We start from the raw sequence: 23620 nt of genomic DNA on the forward strand, positions 1-23620 counted from the left end.
GACATTGTTGGCTGCTGTCCATTGTCCTGCAAGTTGGTAAAAAAAGAAAAATAAATCATACAGATTTCCAACAGAAGACAATGTGCCATTCACTTTTCTGCTTGTATTAATGATTGTTTTATTCCTTTAAAAAATTACAACAGGAGTTACATGGTTTACGTATGAATAGATTCTTATTAAAGAAGTGTGTTCCCTTTGTAGACAGTAAAGGGATAGGAAATCTAATGGTGGAGGGTGCAAAAGGTCAAAAACGAACTCAGCTCTACTAAAATTTGAAAAAACATTGCTTGATCAATTATTGTTTGGGTGTATTTTGTTACATAGACATGACTACATTTCATTCATTTATAAAGTACTTTTACAGTTACCCTTCTTTATGGCCATGTATCCTACTCAGACAATCAAGTGGTACTGGTGGCAAATTTATAAGAAAAAAACCCCACATGTATTTACAAAAACCATGGCTTTCAAAGATATTGTTACTCCTTATTTTGCACATAGTTACATATTCACACCCCACACACACCGCTAAGAGCAACACTGAATCAATGCCAGAGAAACACCTTCAGATATGACAATACCTATTGACACAAATTACAATTCTATTCATTTAATCTCTTTTCTGTCCATCCAAGGCTATTTGAGGTTTATTATTACGCTCTTTATTTTGATAGTCAGAATATAAATGAACCACAGTCAAATATTTGTGGGTAGATATTTATTGTACATTTTTTTGTGTGGATTTGAAAGGGATTCCACTTGCAAAAGTCAAAAACAATGTTCTTATTTTTGTTCTCCTCTCACATTTGAGCAAACATACTACAATCACACAGGTATGCAGTAGTAATGCAAGAGAGTGACAAATGTCCCTTTTCCTTTATAATGTAGTACAACTTTTACTCTTTACTCTCTACGCTCCTTCTTCACCGCTCCTCCGCCTCCACTTCTTCCTCCTCCTAGCAGCGGTCGTCCTCTTCTGTGTCGCTGAGTGGCTCACAGCCCGCAACAGAGACGGTCTGAGCCAGGCGTTTCCGGAAGTGTCCATTGGGGACCTGCCAGCCGCTCCTGGAACCCCGTCGAGCGGAGCTGAAGCTGGAGCTGGATGTGGAGCTGACCGTGTTAGCACGTCCCAGGCTGGTGGCTACCGCCGCCTCGAAAGTCAGCGTCTCCATGAACCCGGTGGGGTCCAGACTGTGCTCGTCCTCCTGCAGGGCCAGGTAGGGCTCCGAGGGGTAGCGACGCAGGGGAGAGCCCTGCTGTTGGCGACGGCCCCTCGCCCCGCTCTGTCCCTCTCCCCCTGCCCCCTCTCTGGAGGCCTCCCCTCGCCTCTGAGTCTCTGGGCTGCCCCTGTCATCATCATCGTCCCCTGAGGGAGGGTGCGTGCGACACACCAGAGGAGAGTAGGAGATGTGGGGATGGGAGCGTGTTGAGGTCTGGGACAGGGGGCGGCGGCTAGGGGTACTAGATTCAGAGGTGGGGATGGGGCTGTCGGAGCTGTTGCCCTGGACACAAGAGTGGAAACACATTTAATACAGATGTCTGACTGTTTTTTCATAAGTGTGTATGTGGCCTATCAGTTCTTCAAATGTGGGTATGTGTTTGTGTCTAGTTGGTCTAAACTAGTGTTTGTGGATTCAGGGGGTACTAATGGTGTATGGGTCTTTAATATGTGTCCTTGGTAAAGCATCCTGCGTGTGTGTGGCCTACCTGTTTGTCCAGGGGGTGTGTGCGCTCACGGCTAGGGGAGCGTGAGGGTTGCAGGCTCCTCTCCTCGGAGGTACAGCGGGACGTGTCTGGGGAGAGGAGGTGGCGGCGCTCTTTAGACCTCCCGCGCTCCTTCTCTGTGTCCAAATGCCTCTTCCTTTCTGACCGCGACACTGGATGAGGAAGAGGAAAACCATGGCAAGGAGCACAGAGAGAGGAGGGCAGCAACAGATAAAGAGAGAGGGGGACAGAGAGGGACAACAACAGATAAAGAGAGAGGGGGACAGAGAGGGACAACAACAGATAAAGAGAGAGGGGGACAGAGAGGGACAACAACAGATAAAGAGAGAGGGGGACAGAGAGGGACAACAACAGATAAAGAGAGAGGGGGGACAGAGAGGGACAACAACAGATAAAGAGAGAGGGGGACAGAGAGGGACAACAACAGATAAAGAGAGAGGGGGACAGAGAGGGACAACAACAGATAAAGAGAGAGGGGGACAGAGAGGGACAACAACAGATAAAGAGAGAGGGGGACAGAGAGGGACAACAACAGATAAAGAGAGAGGGGGACAGAGAGGGACAACAACAGATTAAGAGAGAGGGGGACAGAGAGGGACAACAACAGATAAAGAGAGAGGGGGACAGAGAGGGACAACAACAGATAAAGAGAGAGGGGGACAGAGAGGGACAACAACAGATAAAGAGAGAGGGGGACAGAGAGGGACAACAACAGATAAAGAGAGAGGGGGACAGAGAGGGACAACAACAGATAAAGAGAGAGGGGGACAGAGAGAGACAACAACAGATAAAGAGAGAGGGGGACAGAGAGGGACAACAACAGATAAAGAGAGAGGGGGACAGAGAGGGACAACAACAGATAAAGAGAGAGGGGGACAGAGAGGGACAACAACAGATAAAGAGAGAGGGGGACAGAGAGGGACAACAACAGATAAAGAGAGAGGGGGACAGAGAGAGACAACAACAGATAAAGAGAGAGGGGGACAGAGAGAGACAACAACAGATAAAGAGAGAGGGTATGATCAAAGGACAGGATTGAGGCTACATGCTTACGCCCATAAGTCGAACAATTAGCCTACAGTAAACACTGTAAATCAATAGATAGCCACGTTATCAATACACTGTAGATCAATAGATAGCAACATTATCAGTACACTGTAGATCAATAGATAGCAACATTATCAGTACACTGTAGATCAATAGATAGCAACGTTATCAGTACACTGTAGAGCAATAGATAGCAACGTTATCAGTACACTGTAGATCAGTAAACAGTAACGTTATCAGTAGGTCAGTAGATCAGTAGGTCAGTAGATAGCAACGTTATCAGTACACTGTAGATCAGTAAACAGTAACGTTATCAGTACACTGTAGATCAGTAAACAGTAACGTTATCAGTACACTGTAGATCAGTAAATAGTAATGTTATCAGTACACTGTAGATCAGTAAACAGTAACGTTATCAGCACACTGTAGATCAGTAAATAGTAATGTTATCAGTACACTGTAGATCAGTAAACAGTAACGTTATCAGTACACTGTAGATCAGTAAACAGTAACGTTATCAGTACACTGTAGATCAGTAAATAGTAATGTTATCAGTACACTGTAGATCAGTAAACAGTAACATTATCAGTACACTGTAGATCAGTAAACAGTAACGTTATTACTACACTGTAGATCAGTAAACAGTAATGTTATCAGTACACTGTAGATCAGTAAACAGTAACATTATCAGTACACTGTATATCCGTAAATAGTAATGTATCAGTACACTGTAGATCAGTAAATAGTAACGTTATCAGTACACTGTAGATCAATAAATAGCAACGTTATCAGTACACTGTAGATCAGTAAATAGTAACGTTATCAGTACACTGTAGATCAGTAAGTAGTAAAGTTATCACTACACTGTAGATCAGTAAATAGTAACATTATCAGTACACTGTAGATCAGTAAATATGAAGGTTATCAGTACACTGTAGATCAGTAAATAGTAACATTATCAGTACACTGTAGATCAGTAAATATGAAGGTTATCAGTACACTGTAGATCAGTAAATATGAAGGTTATCAGTACACTGTAGATCAGTAAATATGAAGGTTATCAGTACACTGTAGATCAGTAAATATGAAGGTTATCAGTACACTATAGATCAGTAAATATTAAGGTTATCAGTACACTGTAGATCAGTAAAGAGTATGTTGATGACAAGTGGATAATCATTGATGCACTTAGGATAAAGACATAAAAAAGACATGGAAAAATAATAACTCTTTAAACATACAATAACCACACATGAATACCACCCCTCATCATGCCAGTGGGACTGATAAGAGGAGAGGTCACGTGAGTAGAGAGTGGAGACTGACCGGCAGCCTTGTAGCTCTTGTGGCGTGGTCTGTACAGTCTATCAGGACTTTTCTTCTCCTCCTGCCACAGGCCATTCACCCTCTGGTCAGCCACAGTGGACGAGGACCGCTTCATAGAGCCACTGGCCATCTCGGTCTGCACACACACACACACACACACACACACACACACACACACACACACACACACACACACACACACACACACACACACACACACACACACGCACACGGACATACACACAGAGGAGGAGACAACCAAATACCCACAAATACCATAAAATATGTTTTATTACTTTGGAAGAAATCCATCCATAATTCCTATCCATGCTCACTATTCCAGGCAATTAACAGGTCAACTAGGACGCTTGAACCGCCTAATTTTCCCCCTCCACTCATTGTGGAGAGAAAGACAGAGAGAGAGGTCAGGCAAAACATACCAGTAACCCAGGATCAATAAAACACCATTCTGAACCGCTAGCATTCTGTAGAAAAACATCCATGTTGATTATATCTCTCCAGACACACCAGCAGCAAACGAAAGACACATAAAATCTATTTTTCTCTCTAAACGGCACAACCAGTGTAGCCTGGTCATTGTCTTCTGTCACACAGACATGCATGTCACACTCTGGGGCCCCCTTGCTGCCCGGGCCCTTCCAGCCCCTGGAGGAGTCAGTGTGGTCAGAGGGCAGTACCTGTGACTCTACAGCCAGACGAGGCATGGAGGAGGCCAGTACACACAGCCCCCTGCCAAACAGGAGCTCCAGTGGGTCAGGAATCAACCCACTGCACTCCCCTGCACTCACTTATATGAGACCAGAGACAGAGAGAGGGGAGAGATCGAGTGCAGTACAGTAGAGATCAGGCTGGTCAATTCAGTACTGGGACTAACTGCCTTTTGGGGTTCCAGCCAAGGAGGACTTCAGACAATGTTACATGGTAAAAATTCGCAAGGCCTTTCTGCAATTGGGTAAATCAAACCTAGGCCATTCCATTGTCACCAACCAATCAGAAGCCATTCCAGCCAAAGAGCCACAGATTAATAACCAATGACAACAAGGAGACAAGCAGGAGGAGAAAGTCAGAGAGCAAGAGATGGCAGCACAAGCACATCGCTACAACAATAAATGAGAAGAGCGAGACCAGAACAACGATTGGGCCTACTGTTACACATACTCATGTAAGTTCAGATCTGGATACACCAAACATACTGAGCCAGACAAGTTCACCTTTCCTTAAAGCCCGTCATAACTCATGTAACTCCCTAGTGAAAATATACATAGAATAAGGCAAACACTAACAGATATCCAGGGTCAACATTCCTATAGGGCAAACAGTACTCTGAAGACCAGTTCAACCAAACAGCCTATAAACAGCACAATGAACAGCGAGAATGCCTGCATCTCCTATAAACCTCCACTAATCAGACTACAACTTAGGCAAGGACAGAAACACATAGAAACATGAATGCCGTGCTCTGCGATGCACTATTAGTATCTTCATTAAACCATTACTATTAGATAGGTGTAATTGATTCATTGTTGTCTATATGTGGGTTGATATTTTGCGCTTTACCGCAAGAGGTTAGGTTTTTAACGGGCAGTATTTTATATTTTGCCCATAGCTGACTTTTTCCTTTTGGCTCCTAGCAAAGGGCTTTATAGAGCTATCATTGTACACTTACTAAATGATATAAAGGCTTCTTTGTCTGTGTACTTTGTGTAGTTGGTGGTTGTAATAGTTTAGTGTGGTGTACAGTACTCCTGTGATGTGTTTCTACAGTACATAGGACTTGGTCCTTGTCGTTACCCTGGAGTGTTGGCTTCTGGTGTCCGTGTCAGAGGTCATGGGCTGCATGTTGAGCAAGTCCTGGGGGGAGAGAGGACTCAACGCCACCAGGCCTCCTCTGGTCCTACAGAGGGAGGCAAGTCACAGAGGAAATACTGTCAAACTCAAATGTGACTAATTTCAGGAAACTAGGCGTATGTCGCACATCGCTACTTTTAAAAAATATTATTATTAGTCTTTTTTATCAAAATGTGTTTTTTGGCAGAAATGCCTTCTGGAACATGTGAACTTTTATGTGCCTTAATAACAAACTTGTATTCCATCCATAAATACGAATCAAATTGTTAAAGTACGAGCCTAGTTGGTTTAGTCACGGAAAAAGACAGGAACCTTCCCGCTAGCCATGATTAGCTGAGGTAATGGATGGGCTGGACATGCCGGGAGATGAGTTTGGATTGGTCTGCCATGTAGCATGCTTCTGTCTATCACGTGAGCTGTTCAGTATGTTTTGACAGTCCTTTCTAACGCACTATTTTTGAAAGATATAACGTTAGCCATCGAGAACTACAAAAGTTTTGCAACTTTTCTCAACAACATTGACGCCCTGAATTTAGCAGGCGCTATCGACAGATCAGTTGAAAAAAGTGATGGGCTACTTTCTGCACACGCCACGGTCAGTGTGAACCGTAGTGACTTGACACAACGCTGGCCAAACAAGATGTAGCTACAAACAAAATGGAGTTAAATGGATCCAGTCTGCTGTGAAGCGTTCGTCAATGTATATGTTAAGAGTCTAGCTAAATTTTCAGAAATAAGTTTCTAATTTTGTGAGAAAGTTGTTTTTATTGCAAGTTAAAGCATACTGTTAGTTAGCAAGCAAATGTTAGCTTGCTGACTCGCTAGCTAACATTATGTGTATGACCAGTGTAGTAATACTATTCGAATCAGAAATCAATTTGCATTGCTAGTTATAGCCTAATGTTAGCTAGCTAACATTGAACCTAGTTTGATAGCTTTAGCTACCTGCAGATTCATACTACAGCTATTACAATGTTTGTTTTGGTAGTAGTATGAGTTGGGATTATGCCGGCTAATTGTTTAGCTAGCTAGCTACCTAGCTAGCTACATGTCTAAACAAAAGACTCCACTTCGGGCCGGATTATTACATGACTCATCAAATTAGCCAGGTGTGTCTGGGGGTGATTACGGCCATCTATTGTATTTCATGAACATGTGTACATGTCTAGACAATAGTGACCCATACACTTAGCTAGATGTGGCTGAGGGGTGGTTAAAGCATTTCCTTCACATGACCCATCAATTTAGACAAGCGTGTCAGGTAAGTGTCATCTAATAATGATAAAATATTTATACAATATTTTTATCTGGACACTTTCTGTTTTAGATATTACTACTATGCAAGTAACCACTTCTGTATCCTGTGCATGTGACAAATAAACTTTGATTTTATTTGATATAGCGTGTGTTTACCACATGGCCTCACATGTGAATCTTTAAAGAGATGGGTGGGGCTAAGGCTTAAGAGGGTGTGAACGGTGCTGAATGGGTGTAGACAAAGAAAAGCTCTCCAGTAGGTGTATCAAAACATTCCAGGGCCATTTTCTCAAAAGTGGGGTTACAAGTTTCAAGTATCAACTTTCAAAGCAGAATTACTTTCCCATTGTTTCTCAACTGCAGTGTATGATATACAATTTTTTAGCTCTGCGTCTCTACTTTAATCCAACGTATTTAAAAAAAAAAATTGCCACATAAGGCCGAATCGAGGGGGTCGGTCACAAATACTTACTAAAGGCGCAAGGCGCACACACACACACACACATGAATGCAAGCAAGCCTGCACGCACGGACTGACTCACAGGGCGGAGCCAGCACTGTGGGACATGCAGGGCAGGGGCTGGGCATTGGACAGAATGTCTTCAGAGAGGGTCGAGGCATCCAGCCGCTGGAACGGCATCAGACTTGCCTTCTGTAGAGGAGACCACACCAAGAAATACATCACTACAGGCACTAAGTTGTGTCAACAGATGCCAGATGCCTTGATAATGTCATACAGAAGAGGACAGAGGTATATACACTGAGTGTACAAAACATTAAGAACACCTTCCTAATATTGAGTTGTACCCCCATTTGCCCTCAGAACAGCCTCAATTCATCAGGCAATGAACTCTACAAGGTGTTGAAAGCCTTCCACATGAATGCTGGCCCATGTTGACTCCAATGCTTGCTATAGTTATGTCAAGTTGGCTGGATGTCCGTTGGGTGGGGGACCATTCTTGATACACACAGGAAACTGTTGTGCGTGAAAAACCCAGCAGTGTTGCAGTTCTTGACACAAACCGGTGTACCTGGCACCTAAACTCAGCAAAAAAAGAAATGTCCCTTTTTCAGGACCCTGTCTTTCAAAGATAATTCGTAAAAATCCAAATAACTTCACAGATCTTCATTGTAAAGGGTTTAAACACTGTTTCCCATGCTTGTTCAATGAACCATAAACAATTAATGAACATGCACCTGTGGAACGGTCGTTTAGACACTAACAGCTTACAGATGACAGGCAATTAAGGTCACAGTTATGAAAACTTAAGACACTAAAGAGGCCTTTCTACTGACTCTGAAAAACACCAAAAGAAAGATGCCCAGGGTCCCTGCTCATCTGCGTGAACGTGCCTTAGGCATGCTGCAAGAAGGCATGAGGACTGCAGATATGGCCAGGGCAATAAATTGCAATATCCGTACTGTGAGACGCCTAAGACAGTGCTACAGGGAGACAGGACGGACAGCTGATCATCCTCACAGAGGCAGACCACGTGTAACAACACTTGCACAGGATCGGTACATCCGATACACACCTGCGGGACAGGTACAGGATGGCAACAACAACTGCCCGAGTTACACCAGGAACACACAATCCCTACATCAGTGTTCAGACTGTCCGCAATAGGCTGAGAGAGGCTGGACTGAGGGCTTGTAGGCCTGTTGTAAGGCAGGTCCTCACCAGACATCACCGGCAACAACATCGCCTATGGGCACAAACCCACTGTCGCTGGACCAGCCAGGACTGGCAAAAAGTGCTCTTCACTGACGAGTCATGGTTTTGTCTCACCAGGGGTGATGGTCGGATTCGAGTTTATCGTCGAAGGAATGAGCGTTACACCAAGGCCTGTACTCTAGAGCGGGATCGATTTGGAGGTGGAGTGTCCATCATGGTCTGGGGCGGTGTGTCACAGCATCATCGGACTGAGCTTGTTGCCATTGCAGGCAATCTCAATGCTGTGCGTTACAGGGAAGACATCCTCCTCCCTCATGTGGTACCCTTCCTGCAGGCTCATCCTGACATGACCCTCCAGCATGACAATGCCACCAGCCATACTGCTCGTTCTGTGCGTGATTTCCTGCAAGACAGGAATGTTAGTGTTCTGCCATGGCCAGCGAAGAGCCCGGATCTTAATCCCATTGAGCACATCTGGGACCTGTTGGATCGGAGGGTGAGGGCGAGGGCCATTCCCCCCAGAATTGTACAGGAACTTGCAGGTGCCTTGGTGGAAGATTGGGGTAACATCTCACAGAACTGGCAAATCTGGTGCAGTCCATGAGCAGGAGAAGCACTGCCGTACTTAATGCAGCTGGTGGCCACACAAGATACTGACTGTAACTTTTGATTTTGACCCCCCCTTTGTTCAGGGACACATTATTCCATTTATGTTAGTCACATGTCTGTGGGACTTCTTCAGTTTATGTCTCAGTTGTTGAATCTTGTTTGTTCATACAAATATGTACATGTTAAGTTTGCTGAAAATAAACGCAGTTGACAGTGAGAGGACATTTCTTTTTTTGCTGAGTTTACTACCATACCCTGTTCAAAGGAACATACATATTTTGTCTTGCCCATTCACCCTATGAATGGCACACATACACAATCCATGTCTCAATTGTCTCAGGGCTTAACAATACTTCTTTAACCTGTCTCCTCCCCTTCATCTATACTGATTGAAGTGGAATTAACAAGTGACATCAATAAGGGATCATAGCTTTCACCTGGATTCACCTGGTCAGTCTATGTCTTGGAAAGAGCAGGTGTTCATAATACACTCAGTGTATATAATGTGTATATGGTGTGTATAGCTGACCTGTGCTTCCAGCTGCGCTCTCAGCTTCTTGGCTTTGTTCTGTTTGAAGTAGTCCATGATCATCATGGAGGCATATATCTTACCTACTGTCATGTCAGAATCTGTAAAACACAGATTAGATTAGATTAGATTGCTAGTCACTGACTGACTGACTGCCTCCCAGGTCTACCTCTCCATGTCTCTCTCCAATGTGGGTCTGACCTTTGTTGATGGGCACCAGTACATCCAGGGTCTTCTGGGGGAGGTATGGCCATATCACACTGATCTCCTTCTGTAGCTCAGTGTCCAGAGCTACTCGGTCCTCCCCACCTGGACCACATTACAATAGATCTTTATTCAGCCATTATACACAGACAGGGGAAATGGTTAATGTTTCTGAATTTCCTGATTCAACTACTCAACCAATCATCAAGCCATTTATACGTTGAATCAGGTGTGTTACCAGTACTGGGCTGGACCAAAAGTCTGCATGCCCTAGGCAGTGTGGATCTCCAGGCTCAAGATGGAAGACCAAGTCTAAATTGGAAAAATGATGCAAATGCAGTAAGGCGTGGTGGTTTTAAACTCAACTCATTCCCTGACCTCGCGCGATCTTGATCTCCAAAGCGGTGCGGATGAGAGACATCAAGGTGGAGGTGAAGTGGACTGACATGTCCTCATCCACTGGCATGTTCATCAACACCAGCCTCTGTGGAGGGAGAGAGGAAGGAGGGATGGGCAGAGAGAGAGTGAGGGAGGGAGGGAGAGATAGAGATGGAGGGCAGTAGAAAGGGAGGGGAGGGAGGGAGGGAGGGAGGGAGGGAGGGAGGGAGGGAGGGAGGGAGGGAGGGAGGGAGGGAGGGAGAGAGAGAGAGAGATAGATAGAGAGAATTCCACATGCTTTACAGTGAAACAACTGTAAAAAATGTGTCTATCCTAAATTTAAATGAATAAAATAAAGTAAGTGTTTCTTCCATACCTTGTAGGCCATACCTCTGGGGCATTTCTTCCCCAGGCCCAGGGGTGGAGACATGTGGGTCAACATCTCATACATGGCGGTGTAGTGTATACGCCCACTACAGAAGAAACAGGGAAAATTAGGAAGGAGAAAGAGAGAGTTGAGGAGAAAAGGTAAGGGTTAAGGCATTCATTTGGAGTTTGAAACAGAAGACGTTGGCCAGTCTAACACAGGAATTAAGGCAGTTCAGGCCTATTTCGCTTTTAGAGAGTCAATACACTGTCCTCTGCTGGGAAGAGTTGAGACATGGTGGTGTCTTCTCTCTCACCATGCAGCGCGGTCGTACTCTCCCCAGACACGGACAAACTCATCCAGGTGATGAGGACCCAGGATGGAAGAGTCTCTGGTCAGATACTCAAAGTTATCCATGATCACAGCCACAAACAGATTCAGCATCTACAGAGTCACACAAGAGGAGAGGACGTGTGAGAGATAGCATGTGTGTATGTACAATACTGATGTCCACATATCTGTGCATACAATCCCAAAAATAACTTTTGTGTATCTGTGTAGCACTATCAAAAATTGCTCTTGTGTATCAGAAAAATAGACAGTGAGGGAGAGAAAGAGTGCTGAGAAAGAGTGGAGGAAAGGAGAAAAAGTTTATTCCTGCAGCGTCCTCACCAGGAAAGAGCTGAAGAAGATGAAGGAGACAAAGTAGCAGTAGGCAAAGTCAGTACCACAGCCTCCCTCGTGGTCAGGGGACATGGTCATGGGTGCCATGGAGGAGTCTGGCTCACACTCCTGCCCCCCCAGACACGATAGCATGATCTCCTGCCATGACTCCCCCGTCGCACTCCTGTCAATAAATTAGTCAATTAATGAGTCAATTAATCAAGCAAGCAAGCAATTTATCAACCAATTAGTCTATTAAACATGAACCGATATATGAATTCATCAGTCAGCAAAATAATCTATTTATAGTTTTGAATATGTCTCAGCTTCTGATTCCTTCTCAATGCACCCACCTGAAGAGAAGCATCAGTGCACCAGAGAAGGTCTTGAAGTTGTTGTGCTGGTTGATATGGTTTTCATCGTTCAGTTTGATGTTTCCAAACACCTTGTGTGGATCAAGTGAGAAACACATGAAGCCGCAATACAACATCCTTTTTGTGGCTGAAGTTACCATTGTAAAGCATATAAGCTTTGGAGGTCTTACCTGCATCCCAATGATGGCATAGATGAAGAACAGCATGGCGATGAGCAGACAAACATAAGGAAGAGCCTAGAGCAAAGAAGAGATACAAATAGAGAAGAATGATTTGGTTTTCCCAAGAACACACACCAGCAGCCGAGTCCCATCTGTGTGTGCAATGGCCAGCTGGGACTAGGCACATACAAAATAAAGACAGACTACTAGTTCTATTAACAAAGTCGGATATAAGTGGACATGACAGTTGGTAAAAGCAGGGGAGAACATGGCTGACCTTGAAGGATTGTACAAAGGTCCAGAGCAGGATTCGTATGGTGTAGCCCTGCCTCAACAGTTTGATCAGTCTGGCAGCCCGGAACAGCTTCAGGAAACTCATATTGAATGTGTTTATTGACTGAGATAGACAGACCACAGGAAATAAAGAAGTCAGAATCACTTTTATTCACCAAGTACATTTATACATACCCAGAATTTGACTTAGTGAGGACGGGCTCGTGGTAATGGCTGGAGCGGAATAGGTGAAATGGTATCAAATACATCAAACATATGGTTTCCAGGTGTTTTATGCCATTCCATTTGTGCCGTTCCAACCATTATTATGAGCCGTCCTCCCCTCAGCAGCCTCCACTGCAATAGACAAACGTACTGATACAATACAGACAGAGGAATTTACACAAAGTCAACATACAGAATATTCTATATAAATACAGTAAACATAAAATTGATGTACGATGGCAAGGTGGAGACGGCAAGCCATATACGGAACAGAGAAGTGTCCGGGACAGAGAAGACAGAACATACCCATAGGCAGATAGGGATATATAGAGATCGATTTGATTGATGGCGAGTAAGTGAACCAGTAAGTTTATAACTTTAATAGCCTATTTTTACTGAGAGAAAAAGCTTTACAGCATTACCAGCTCATGAATCACAGTGGTTATGAAGTAAAGGTTAAAGAGCTAAAGTGAAACATTACCTGTAAATCCACAATGATCTCAGTGATGCTGCCGAGCACAGTGATGAAGTCAAAAATGTTCCAAGTGTCTCGAAAATAGTTCTGTCAGGGGGCAAATGAGCACCATTATACAAAAGCAAGCCTTCTTTCTTGAATGGAAACAATTCTACCATAACATGCTACCATGACATTCATTTTCCCAGTTGGACAGTTTAGTCCTGTTGTCTTGCTCACCACAAAACCAAAGGCCATGATCTTGAGGATACACTCCAGGGAGAAGAGAACGGTGAAGGCTGTGTTCAGGTGCTTCAGTACCGTGTCATACGCTGCTGGAGCTGAGTAGTACTGCGGACAAACAGGACACAGTCAGAGTGAGACCGGGATGTATCGAACAGTGATGGCAAAGAAGTGGGTTACATATTTAATACAAAGAGACAGAGATGTGTCATATTCAATTGTTATCAGACAAAGAGGGTTACACTGGGATTGCTTCTATGGATTTGAGACTTTGAGAGTGAAACTAAATTCTAACAAAGGCCTGCACATATGTCATGTTTATAAACTGTGTTACAAAGACATAGGTTTCATACCTTCATCATGAGCACCACAGTGTTGAGGGCGATCATGACCATCACTGTGTACTCAAACGATGGTGACGCCACAAAGTGCCACAGTCGGTACTGGAAGGTCTGTCTGTTCTGGGGCATGTAACGCGTCAGGGGCTTGGCACTGATGGTAAAGTCAATGCATGCCCTCTGACGGAGAGAGAATAAAAAGAAGAGGAAGAAATCAGGAATGAAACTGTGAGATTATTGTGATCAATCAAATGTGTATATCTGATCAAGGTAGCAAGATGGTTATTGTAGGTCAGGTATTCCCAAACTGGGGTACGCCTACCCCCAGGGGTACGCAATGCCGTTGGGGGTACGCCAAATAAAAATGTGATTCACATTTTAAAAAAATAAATAAATAATAACTTACATTTTTTTCTTCACATTTTCAAACAGTATATTTTTATTTTCCAACGGGGCTATACATTTGGGTGAGGTTTTTTTCTCGCATGAGTAGCCTCGTTTCACTGCCAAAAATAAAATTAAACCATCTAGTGTTCAGCGAAATAACAACACAATGTCAAATACAGGTAGCCTAGTCAAGTAATTAACATCCAGTCACATTAACCATTACTCTCTCATGGGACACCTTCACTCTTGTGCAGACATTGAGAAATTAAACAAGACAATTTGAAAAATAAGCCACAGGAGTTTTTGGAGTGAGAATAAAGACGACTTTCGAGTAGACAACAACACTGTTTCACGACGCATCAGTAACATGGCAGGAGATTTTTGAAACAATTACTGCTTCACATACAAGCCACTGAATTATATGCGTTACAGCTGGATGAGTCAACAGATGTGGCGGGCCCGGCACAGCTCCTGGTATATGTCCGTTACATTTATGGGGGGTCAATTAAGGAAGACATCCTCTTCTGCAAACCACTGGAAACCAGGACAACATGAGAGGATATATTTAAAGTACTGGACAGCTTTGTGACATCAAATGGACTTTGTGTTGGTATCTGTACTGATGGCGTAAAAGCCATGACGGAGGCATAGTGGAGTGGCAACACGCGTGCAAGCAGTTGCTCCCGATGCCACTTGGGTACACTGCAGAATCCACCGAGAGGCTCTTGCTGCCAAGGGAATGCCTGACAGCTTGAAAGACGTTTTGGACACTACAGTGAAAATGGTGCAAAGATATGGGCAGCGACTATGTAATGCTTTACAGAAGTGAGCTGGTTATCAAGGGGCAAAGTATTGACATGTTTTTTAATTGAGAGACGAACTTAAAAGTTTTCTTTACTGACCATAATTTTCACTTGTCTGACCGCTTGCATGATGACGAGTTTCTCACACGACTGGCCTATCTGGGTGATGTTTTTTCTCACCTGAATGATCTGAATCTCGGATTACAGAGACTCTCCGCAACTATATTCACTGTTCGGGACAAAATTGAGGCTATGATTAAGAAGTTGGAGCTCTTCTCTGTCTGCATTAACAAGGACAACACACAGGTCTTTCCATCATTGTATGATTTATTGTGTAAAAATGAACTCAAGCTTACTGTCACGTGTGCTCCCTCTCGGGCCTCTAGGTCACCAGGCTGCTCGTATTGGAGCTCACCTGTCACCAGCGCTACGCCCTGCCTCCAGTCCACTTACCGATATCTGAACAAGAGAGCCCCATCGAAATTGCAACAAGCGGTTCTGTGAAAATGTAATTTAATTAAAAGCCACTGCCAGATTTCTGGATAGGGCTGCGCTGAGAGTTTCTTGCCTTGAAAATCACGCTGTTAAGACACTGATGCCCTTTGCAAACACGTACCTATGTGAGAGTGGATTCTCGGCCCTCACTAGCATGAAAACTAAATACAGGGACAGACTGTGTGTGGAAAATTATTTAAGACTGAGACTCTCTCCAATACAACCCAACATTGCAGAGTTATGTGTATCCTTTCAAGCACACCCTTCTCATTAACCTGCGGTGAGTTATTCACAATTTTCGATGAACAAATAAGGTTTTATATGTAAGATGGCTAAATAAAGAGCAATATTATTGATTATTATATTATTATTATTTGTGCCCTGGTCCTATAAGAGCTCTTTGTCACTTCCCATGAGCCAGATTGTGACAAAAACTCACACTCATTCTTATGTTTAATAAATGTATCGTATAGTGTGTGTGTGGATGGGGCTTACAATGATGGCAAAAAAACAACATTTGAGAGTGCGCTGACCCTGGTGCTAGAGGGGGTAGGCAGCTGGAGGTTGACTGTTTGAAAGGGTACAGGACTATAAAAAGTTTGGGAACCACTGTTAAGTGAATCAATTTCATAATATCCTGTGTTTATTTTTGTGTTGTAAGAATGTATGTACAAGTTGAGTATTTGTATTTATTATGGATCCCCATTAACTGTTGCCAAGGCAGTAGCTACTCTTCCTGGGGTTTATTATGGATCCGCATTAGTGTTACCAAGGCAGTAGCTACTCTTCCTGGGGTTTATTATGGATCCGCATTAGTGTTGCAAAGGCAGTAGCTACTCTTCCTGGGGTTTATTATGGATCCGCATTAGTGTTGCCAAGGCAGTAGCAACTCTTCCTGGGGTCCAGCAGTAAGGTGCCACCAACCTCCTGTGGTCTACTGCTGGCAGCACCTATTCACTAAGTCAAATTCTGGGGTGATGGGGTCCAGGAGTATGTTTAAGCTATAGTAGAATGGGAGTGCATTTGTGTGCTGCTTTTCTGTCCTGTACCTCGTTCTTCTCCAAGCTACACTCCTCCATCATCTTATCACCCTGTTCCTGGAAGGTAATGATGATGAGAGCGACGAAGATGTTGACAAAGAAGAAAGGGAAGACCACAAAGTAGACAACGTAAAAGATGGACATCTCCATCCTGTTGCCCCGACTTGGACCCATGTCCTCCTCTGTCACGTCCACAGAGTGCTGCAGAACCCTGGAGGTAAGGAGGGAGAGAAAAAAAGTAGAGAGAGATAGGGAGGGAGAGAGAGAGAGAAGGAGAGACAGAGAGAGAGAGAGAGAGAGAGAGAGAGAGAGAGAGAGAGAGAGAGAGAGAGAGAGAGAGAGAGAGAGAGGGAGGGAATAGTAACATGCAAATGTCAACAGTCTCTCTGAATCCCATATCAGTTGCATTCATGTTGTGTTAGAGCATAGTGCTGGGAACATCAGGGACTTACTGCGGCCAGCCCTCTCCAGTTGAAACAGTGAAGAGAGTGAGCAGAGCCCAGCACACGTTGTCATAGTGGAACTCATGCCTCTTCCACTCCCTCTTCTTCACTTCCTTCTTGTCTCGAGCGTAGTCAATGTAGTAACCTCTGTGAGAACAGAATAGAGGTTAAAGGACAGAGACAGAGGAGGTAAGGATTCCTCTGATCACTCACCAATTTGAAATGGGTGTTGTGTGGACGATTGTGAATAAGTAAACGATTTGTTGTCTTTGTTTGTTCCAGTGTTTGTACTGTAAGTGGAGGCTGCTGAGGGGAGAACGGCTCATAATAATGGCTGGAATGTTTTTTATGTATTTGATACCATTCCATTCAGTCCATTCCATCCATTATACTCCATTCCAGACATTATTATGAGCCGTCCTCCCCTCAGCAGCCTCCACTGGCGTACTGTACATCTGTGTTGGACTCACTGGCACTCCTTCTCTGTGTCCATGGAGCTGTCAGTGCAGTAAAAGAACTTTCCCTTGAAAAGCTGAACAGCGATGACAGCGAAGATAAACATGAAGAGCTGGTAGACAATGAGGATGTTGAAGACGTTCTTCAAAGACGTCACCACACAGTCAAACACCGCCTGTATAGGAGGAGGAGAGGAGGAGAGGATACATGGTTCCACTGATAGAAGGTAAAAACCCACACTCACTGGAAATTCCCTGAAAGATTTGAAAGATTTAATTCATTTTAATGAAGGACCTTTATGGAAAAACCACTTGGATATCACATGTGATCTTAACGCAAAGTTAATGTGATAACATGTGACAACATGTAAAGCAACATGTGATAACATGAAACTACACATGTGAAATCATGTGATTTTCCACATGTGAAATCATGTGTTTTTCCTGTAAGGGGAGCCAAGGTCAACAAAGCATTGGCATTGGTAGACAGGGTTGGGGTCAATTCCATTTCAATTCAGTCAATTCAGGAAGTAAACTGAAATTCCCCAACCATGTTGGTATATGAACATAAACACAGTACAGTATGGTACCTTGAGTTTGGGGAGTCTCTTGATGGTCTTCAGAGGTCGTAGGACTCTCAGAACCCTGAGGGACTTGATGGTTTTGATGTCTCTGCCTTTGTTGTTTCTGTTGATGCAGACATGTGTTTTAGTGTACTGTGGGCTCACAGGGAAGAAACACAAACACACATGCATGCACGCATGCACACACACATGCACGAGCAAGAGCACACACACACACACACACACACAAATCTCACAAACACACAAGTGTTCACACAAATTAACAAAGAAGGTCTTAATTCATCTTTTGTAATTTGAATTCAGTAAAAAATGTAAAATATGTGTAGCTGAGTGAGTATCAGAAAATAGACATGGTGAATCGTGTACAAAAAGCATGGGAAGTGTATGAGGATTCAATAAGAAGTGCAACAGGGAATTGTATGAGAACTACATGAGAATTCTATGGGAAGCGCATGAGAATTCGATGAGAAGTGCATGAGAATTCATTGAGAATTTTCTGAGAATGAGAAGTGTGTGCTTTACCCAATCACATTCCTGGAAGCCCCAACAGTGATAAATTCCACAGGAACAACAGAGAAATAGAAACATAAAAAGAGATCCACAACGAGCACCGCTCAGAGGATCACAGCTATATCCACAACAGAGAAATCAACACACAGTCATATCTACATACAAGGCAGGGGAGAAGCACACATTCATTAACCTCGCAACCCAGAACTAAATCCTGTGTGCGCTAACTACTCTACTTGATTATGTTATTAGCCTGTTAGCCTACAAAAGACTGAAAGTTCAGTAACATGTCCACTTACATTTTAGTCATTTAGCAGATGCTCTTATGCAGAGCAATTAGGGTTAAGTGCCTTGCTCAAGGGTACATCCACAGATTTTTAACATTGTCGGCTCAGGGATTCAAACCAGTGACCTTTCGGTTACAGGCCCAACACTATTAACCGCTAGGCTACCTGTCGCCCCTTGTCAGAGGGAAAGAGTTATTACAATATTTCAATCACCGCATGAGGCATCAACTAGAAGACGCATAATATATGTTGAGATATGCTACAGTGCAGTATATAATATAAGTTCTGCTACTCTGCTACAGTGAGTCAGTGTGATTACTCATCCAGCAGCAGAAGCGTTGTGTGACTCATGTTTAGGGTTGCAGAGGAAGGGTATAATACTGGAAAAGTTTACCAGTAAAGTACCATAATTTTGCTAACTTTCATTTTGGGGGAATTTTATCAGATGAGATCCAGTGGCCTTTTTGGGTACTTCAGATTATCACATGTATCTGTAATTATCTCTGTGTGGCCTTATCACATGTACTGTAACATACAGTACCAGTCAAAAGTGTGGACACACCTACTGATTCAAGTGTTTTTCTTTATTTTTACTATTTTCTACATTGTATAATAATAGTGAAGACATCAAAACTATGAAATAACACATATGGAATCATGTAGTAACCAAAAAAAGTATTAAACAAAACAAAATATATGTTATATTTGAAATTCTTCAAAGTAGCCACCCTTTGCCTTGATGACAGCTTTGCACACTCTTGGCATTCTCTCAACAAGCTTCGTGAGGTAGTCACCTGGAATACATTTCAATTAACTGGTGTGCCTTGTTAAAAGTTAATTTAATTTAATTCATTTGAGCCAATCAGTTGTGTTGTGACAAGGTAGGGGTGGTATACAGAAGATAGTCCTATTTGGTAAAAGAACATCTCAAATAAGCAAAGAGAAAACTACTTTAAGACATGAAGGTCAGTCAATCCGGAACATTTCAAGAGCTGGCTCTCATGAGGACCGCCACAGGAAAGAAAGACCCAGGGTTACCTCTGCTGCAGAGGATAAGTTCATTAGAGTTAACTGCACCTCAGATTGCAGCCCAAATAAATGCTTTACAGAGTTCAAGTAACAGACACATCTCAACATCAACTGAGGAGAATGCGTGAATCAGGCCTTCATGGTTGAATTGCTGCAAAGAAACCACTACTAAAGTACACCAATAAGAAGGAGAGACTTGCTTGGGCCAAGAAACACGAGCAATGGACATTAGACCGGTGGAAATCTATCCTTTGGTCTGATGAGTCCAAATTCAAGATTTTTGGTTCCAACCACTGTGTCTTTGTGAGACACAGAGTACGTACACAGAGTACGAGTACGGTGGTTCCCACCGTGAAGCATGGAGGAGGAGGTGTGATGGTGTGGGGGTGCTTTGCTGGTGACACTGTCAGTGATTTATTTAGAATTCAAGGCACACTTAACCAGCATGGCTACCACAGCATTCTGCAGCGATACGCCATCCCTTCTGGTTTGCGCTTAGTGGGCCTATCATTTGTTTTTCAACAGGACAATGACCCAACAGACCTCCAGGCTGTGTAAGGGCTATTTGACCAAGAAGGAGAGTGATGGAGTGCTGCATTAGATGACCTGGACTCCACAATCCCCTGACCTCAACCCAATTGAGATGGTTTGGGATGAGCTGGACTGCAGAGTGAAGGAAAAGCAGCCAACAAGTCTCAGAATATGTGGGAAATCCTTCAAGACTTTTTGAAAATAATACCTCATGAAGCTGGTTGAGAGAATGCCAAGAGTGTGCAAAGCTATCATCAAGGCAAAGGGTGGCTACTTTGAAGAATCTAAAATCCAAAATATGTTTAGATTTTTTAACACTTTTATGGTTACTTCATCATTCATTTATATGTGCTATTTCATAGTTTTGATGTCTTCACTATTATTCTAGAATGTAGAAAATAGTAACAATAAAGAAAAACCCTTGAATGAGTAGGTGTCCAAACTTTGTGTCACGTTCGTTATAGTGAGTGGACCAAAGCGCAGCGTGAGTAGAGTTCCACATATTCATTGAGGTGAAACTTCAAACAACAAATAAATAAACGAACGTGCAGTTCGTAGCGCACATAGCACTAAACAAAAACAATATCCCACAACGCAGGTGGGAAAAGGACCACACTAAGTATGATCCCCAATTAGAGGCAACGATCATAAGCCTCCTCCAATTGGGAACCATACTCACACCAACATAGAAAATAAAACCTAGAAACCCCCCCTAGTCACGCCCTGACCTAAAACACCATAGAGAACCCCGAGGGCTCTCTATGGTCAGGGCGTGACAGTACCCCCCCCCCCCCAAAGGTGCAGACTCCGACCACAAAACCTGCACCTGGATGGGGAGGGTTAGGGTGGGCAACTGGCGTCGGTGGCAGCTCCGGTTCGGGACGTAGCACCCACTCAGACCGCGGATCCGGGCATGAAGCTGGGCTAAACGCCATGCCCAGACTGGGCACCGGAGCAGAGGAAGGCTCCGGCCATGGAGCGGGACTGGACGCCGTGCCTGGACTGGGCACCGGCGCAGAGGACTCAGGGCTGGTGACACACTCTTCAGGGCGAGTGCAGGGAGCCGGCACAGGACGTACGGACTGGGGAGGCGCACTGGAGGCCTGGTGCGTGGAGCCGGCACAGGTTTCACCGGACTTATGACACGCTCTTCAGGGCGAATGCGCTGCAGAATACACCTAACCAACATCTCTCTCCGATCTCCTTCCTCACACTGCTCCATCGACTCCCCGACGGTCTCTGGCTCTCTCCTCGGCTCGACCGACCGCCCCCTGTGCCCCCCCCCCCCAAAAAATTATTGGGGTTTCTGTGGCCGCGAACCCCGGAATCGTCGCTGTCCCCCTAGGCGACTCCCGCCAAGGAAGGGTCTCGCATCCACCCATTATTTCCTCCCATGTCAAGCTCTCCTTTTCCTCCATGGCACGCTGCTTGGTCCTGTAGTGGTGGGATATTCTGTCACGTTCGTTATAATGAGTGGACCAAAGCGCAGCGTGAGTAGAGTTCCACACACTTTTATTATTTATTTTACTATGTCTATATATATTTGTTGTAAATGTTTTGGCGGAAAACTAGTGGCAGAAAAAAGTAAATAGTTGGAAGAGTTGCAGAGTCAATTGAAAATAATGCCATTGTTGATTAGACGCTTTTTCATTAATTAGGCTATCTTGAACCGTATGGTATATCCACTAGGACAATATGGACACAGATATAATTTTTTTTAAACTTCAAAAGTTATTAAAATATAAAAGATCAAAATGACCATAGATTGCCAAGATTACCTGTTAATTACCACAATTACAGAAGACTCTGGTAACTTTGGTAAATTACCGGTAACTTTGCAACCCTACTCACGTCAGAGCGAAGGCGATCAGAGCTCCCACCACCACGATGAAGTCCAGAATGTTCCACAGGTCACGGAAGTAGGAGCCATCATGAAGAAGCAGTCCCAGGTCAGTCATCTGGAGGACACCCCACACACCCACAAACATACACAAGCCCACACATAACAACAACATAGACACACACACACACACACACACACACACACACACACACACACACACACACACACACACACACACACACACACACACACACACACACACACACACACACACAACAACACACACACACGACAATATAGATACACACACACGTACATGTAACACCATAAGTTACTACACTGAAAACATTGTTACATGTTTATTTCTGTGCATAGTTTTAGTTGATCATTTTACTTGATCATAATTGATCACTTCTCTTTGAGTATCCCACCTTTATAATCATTTCAAACGTGAAGACTCCAGTAAAGACGTAATCAAAGTAACGGAGAACCTAGAAAAGCCAACACATCCAACAATTATGTGAGAAGATATACACACATCCACATCACTGATAGCAACATTACAGATTCCTATTGAACTCACCCTGTTTCTGTCAGAGTTGGTGCACACAGGGTCTTCAGCAGCCAGAGCGATGCTGCTAGCCACGATCACCAGCAAGATGGTCATCTCAAAGTAGCGCATGGTCACCACATAGTGACAGATCCTCCTGATCCTACAGATCAATAAAGTGGAGAGACGGTCAACAATATCAGATACACAAGTGATCGCTCATGACGACAATGATGATAAATATAATGACTACTATATTGTATCTGCAAACATGGTCACAAAAAAGATTACTGATAGAGAGCTGTAAAGCTACAATGTATGAGAGAGTATATGAATGTGTATTTGTGCAGTAAGAGCACACTGACTGATGCATAAACACAGTAGCCTTTTCTAACTGGGTTCAGACTCTGAACTTCAGTCCTTTATTTTCTTTTACCTTTATTTAACTAGGCAAGTCAGTTAAGAACAAATTATTATTTACAATGACGGCCTACACCGGCCAAACCCGGACAATTGTGCGCCGCCCTATGGGACTTCCAATCACGGCCGGTTGTGATACAGCCTGGATTCGAACCAGGGTGTCTGTAATGACACCTCTAGCACTGAGATGCAGTACCTTAGACCGCTGCGCCACTCGGGAGCCCCACATAGAATGCTCCTTACATAGAACTGAACTGAATAGACTAGTACTGCACTTGAATGCATGCCAAGACATGAGCAGAAAGGAGAGTCTTACGGGTTGGAGGCCTTGAAGAGAAACATGCTGCCAGGAGGTACAGGTTTGGGTGGGCTAGCCTCCTCCTCCTCCTCCTTCTCCATCTGCGACTCCTCCTCCTTCTTCTCCTTCCTCTCATGATGGTACACCTCCACCTCCTTGCTGCTGTGTAAAGCTAGAAGTAAATTGAAGATAAAACCTGTTATTTGACCTGGTTCCTCCCGAGCATGA

General features: G+C 43.9%; 1 protein-coding gene across 4 annotated transcripts in view; it reads right to left on the bottom strand.

The window, feature by feature from the left end:
- Positions 1 to 703: 703 nt before the first annotated feature.
- Positions 704 to 23620, bottom strand: part of LOC106569134 (voltage-dependent R-type calcium channel subunit alpha-1E) — a 73683-nt gene continuing 50766 nt past the window's right edge. For 3 of the 4 annotated variants that reach the window (XM_014140141.2, XM_014140140.2, XM_014140143.2), the window contains 26 exons: positions 23411 to 23564; positions 22708 to 22837; positions 22556 to 22615; positions 22133 to 22239; positions 18447 to 18458; positions 17931 to 18027; positions 17356 to 17516; positions 16895 to 17032; positions 16452 to 16653; positions 13733 to 13897; positions 13377 to 13487; positions 13164 to 13244; positions 12462 to 12581; positions 12194 to 12259; positions 12003 to 12094; positions 11659 to 11833; positions 11303 to 11430; positions 10996 to 11092; positions 10608 to 10725; positions 10239 to 10346; positions 10038 to 10138; positions 7767 to 7876; positions 5911 to 6013; positions 4099 to 4234; positions 1708 to 1877; positions 704 to 1502 (listed from right to left, as the gene is read on the bottom strand). In XM_014140141.2, the coding sequence (XP_013995616.1) occupies positions 957 to 1502; positions 1708 to 1877; positions 4099 to 4234; positions 5911 to 6013; positions 7767 to 7876; positions 10038 to 10138; positions 10239 to 10346; positions 10608 to 10725; positions 10996 to 11092; positions 11303 to 11430; positions 11659 to 11833; positions 12003 to 12094; positions 12194 to 12259; positions 12462 to 12581; positions 13164 to 13244; positions 13377 to 13487; positions 13733 to 13897; positions 16452 to 16653; positions 16895 to 17032; positions 17356 to 17516; positions 17931 to 18027; positions 18447 to 18458; positions 22133 to 22239; positions 22556 to 22615; positions 22708 to 22837; positions 23411 to 23564 (3488 nt within the window). In that variant the 3' untranslated portion in view covers positions 704 to 956. The remainder of the gene's footprint in view (positions 1503 to 1707; positions 1878 to 4098; positions 4235 to 5910; positions 6014 to 7766; positions 7877 to 10037; positions 10139 to 10238; positions 10347 to 10607; positions 10726 to 10995; positions 11093 to 11302; positions 11431 to 11658; positions 11834 to 12002; positions 12095 to 12193; positions 12260 to 12461; positions 12582 to 13163; positions 13245 to 13376; positions 13488 to 13732; positions 13898 to 16451; positions 16654 to 16894; positions 17033 to 17355; positions 17517 to 17930; positions 18028 to 18446; positions 18459 to 22132; positions 22240 to 22555; positions 22616 to 22707; positions 22838 to 23410; positions 23565 to 23620) is intronic. The other variant, XM_014140142.2, reaches the window with a different exon arrangement.

The sequence above is a fragment of the Salmo salar genome, chromosome ssa14, assembly GCF_905237065.1.
Source record: "Salmo salar chromosome ssa14, Ssal_v3.1, whole genome shotgun sequence".
Lineage (NCBI taxonomy): Eukaryota > Metazoa > Chordata > Actinopteri > Salmoniformes > Salmonidae > Salmo > Salmo salar.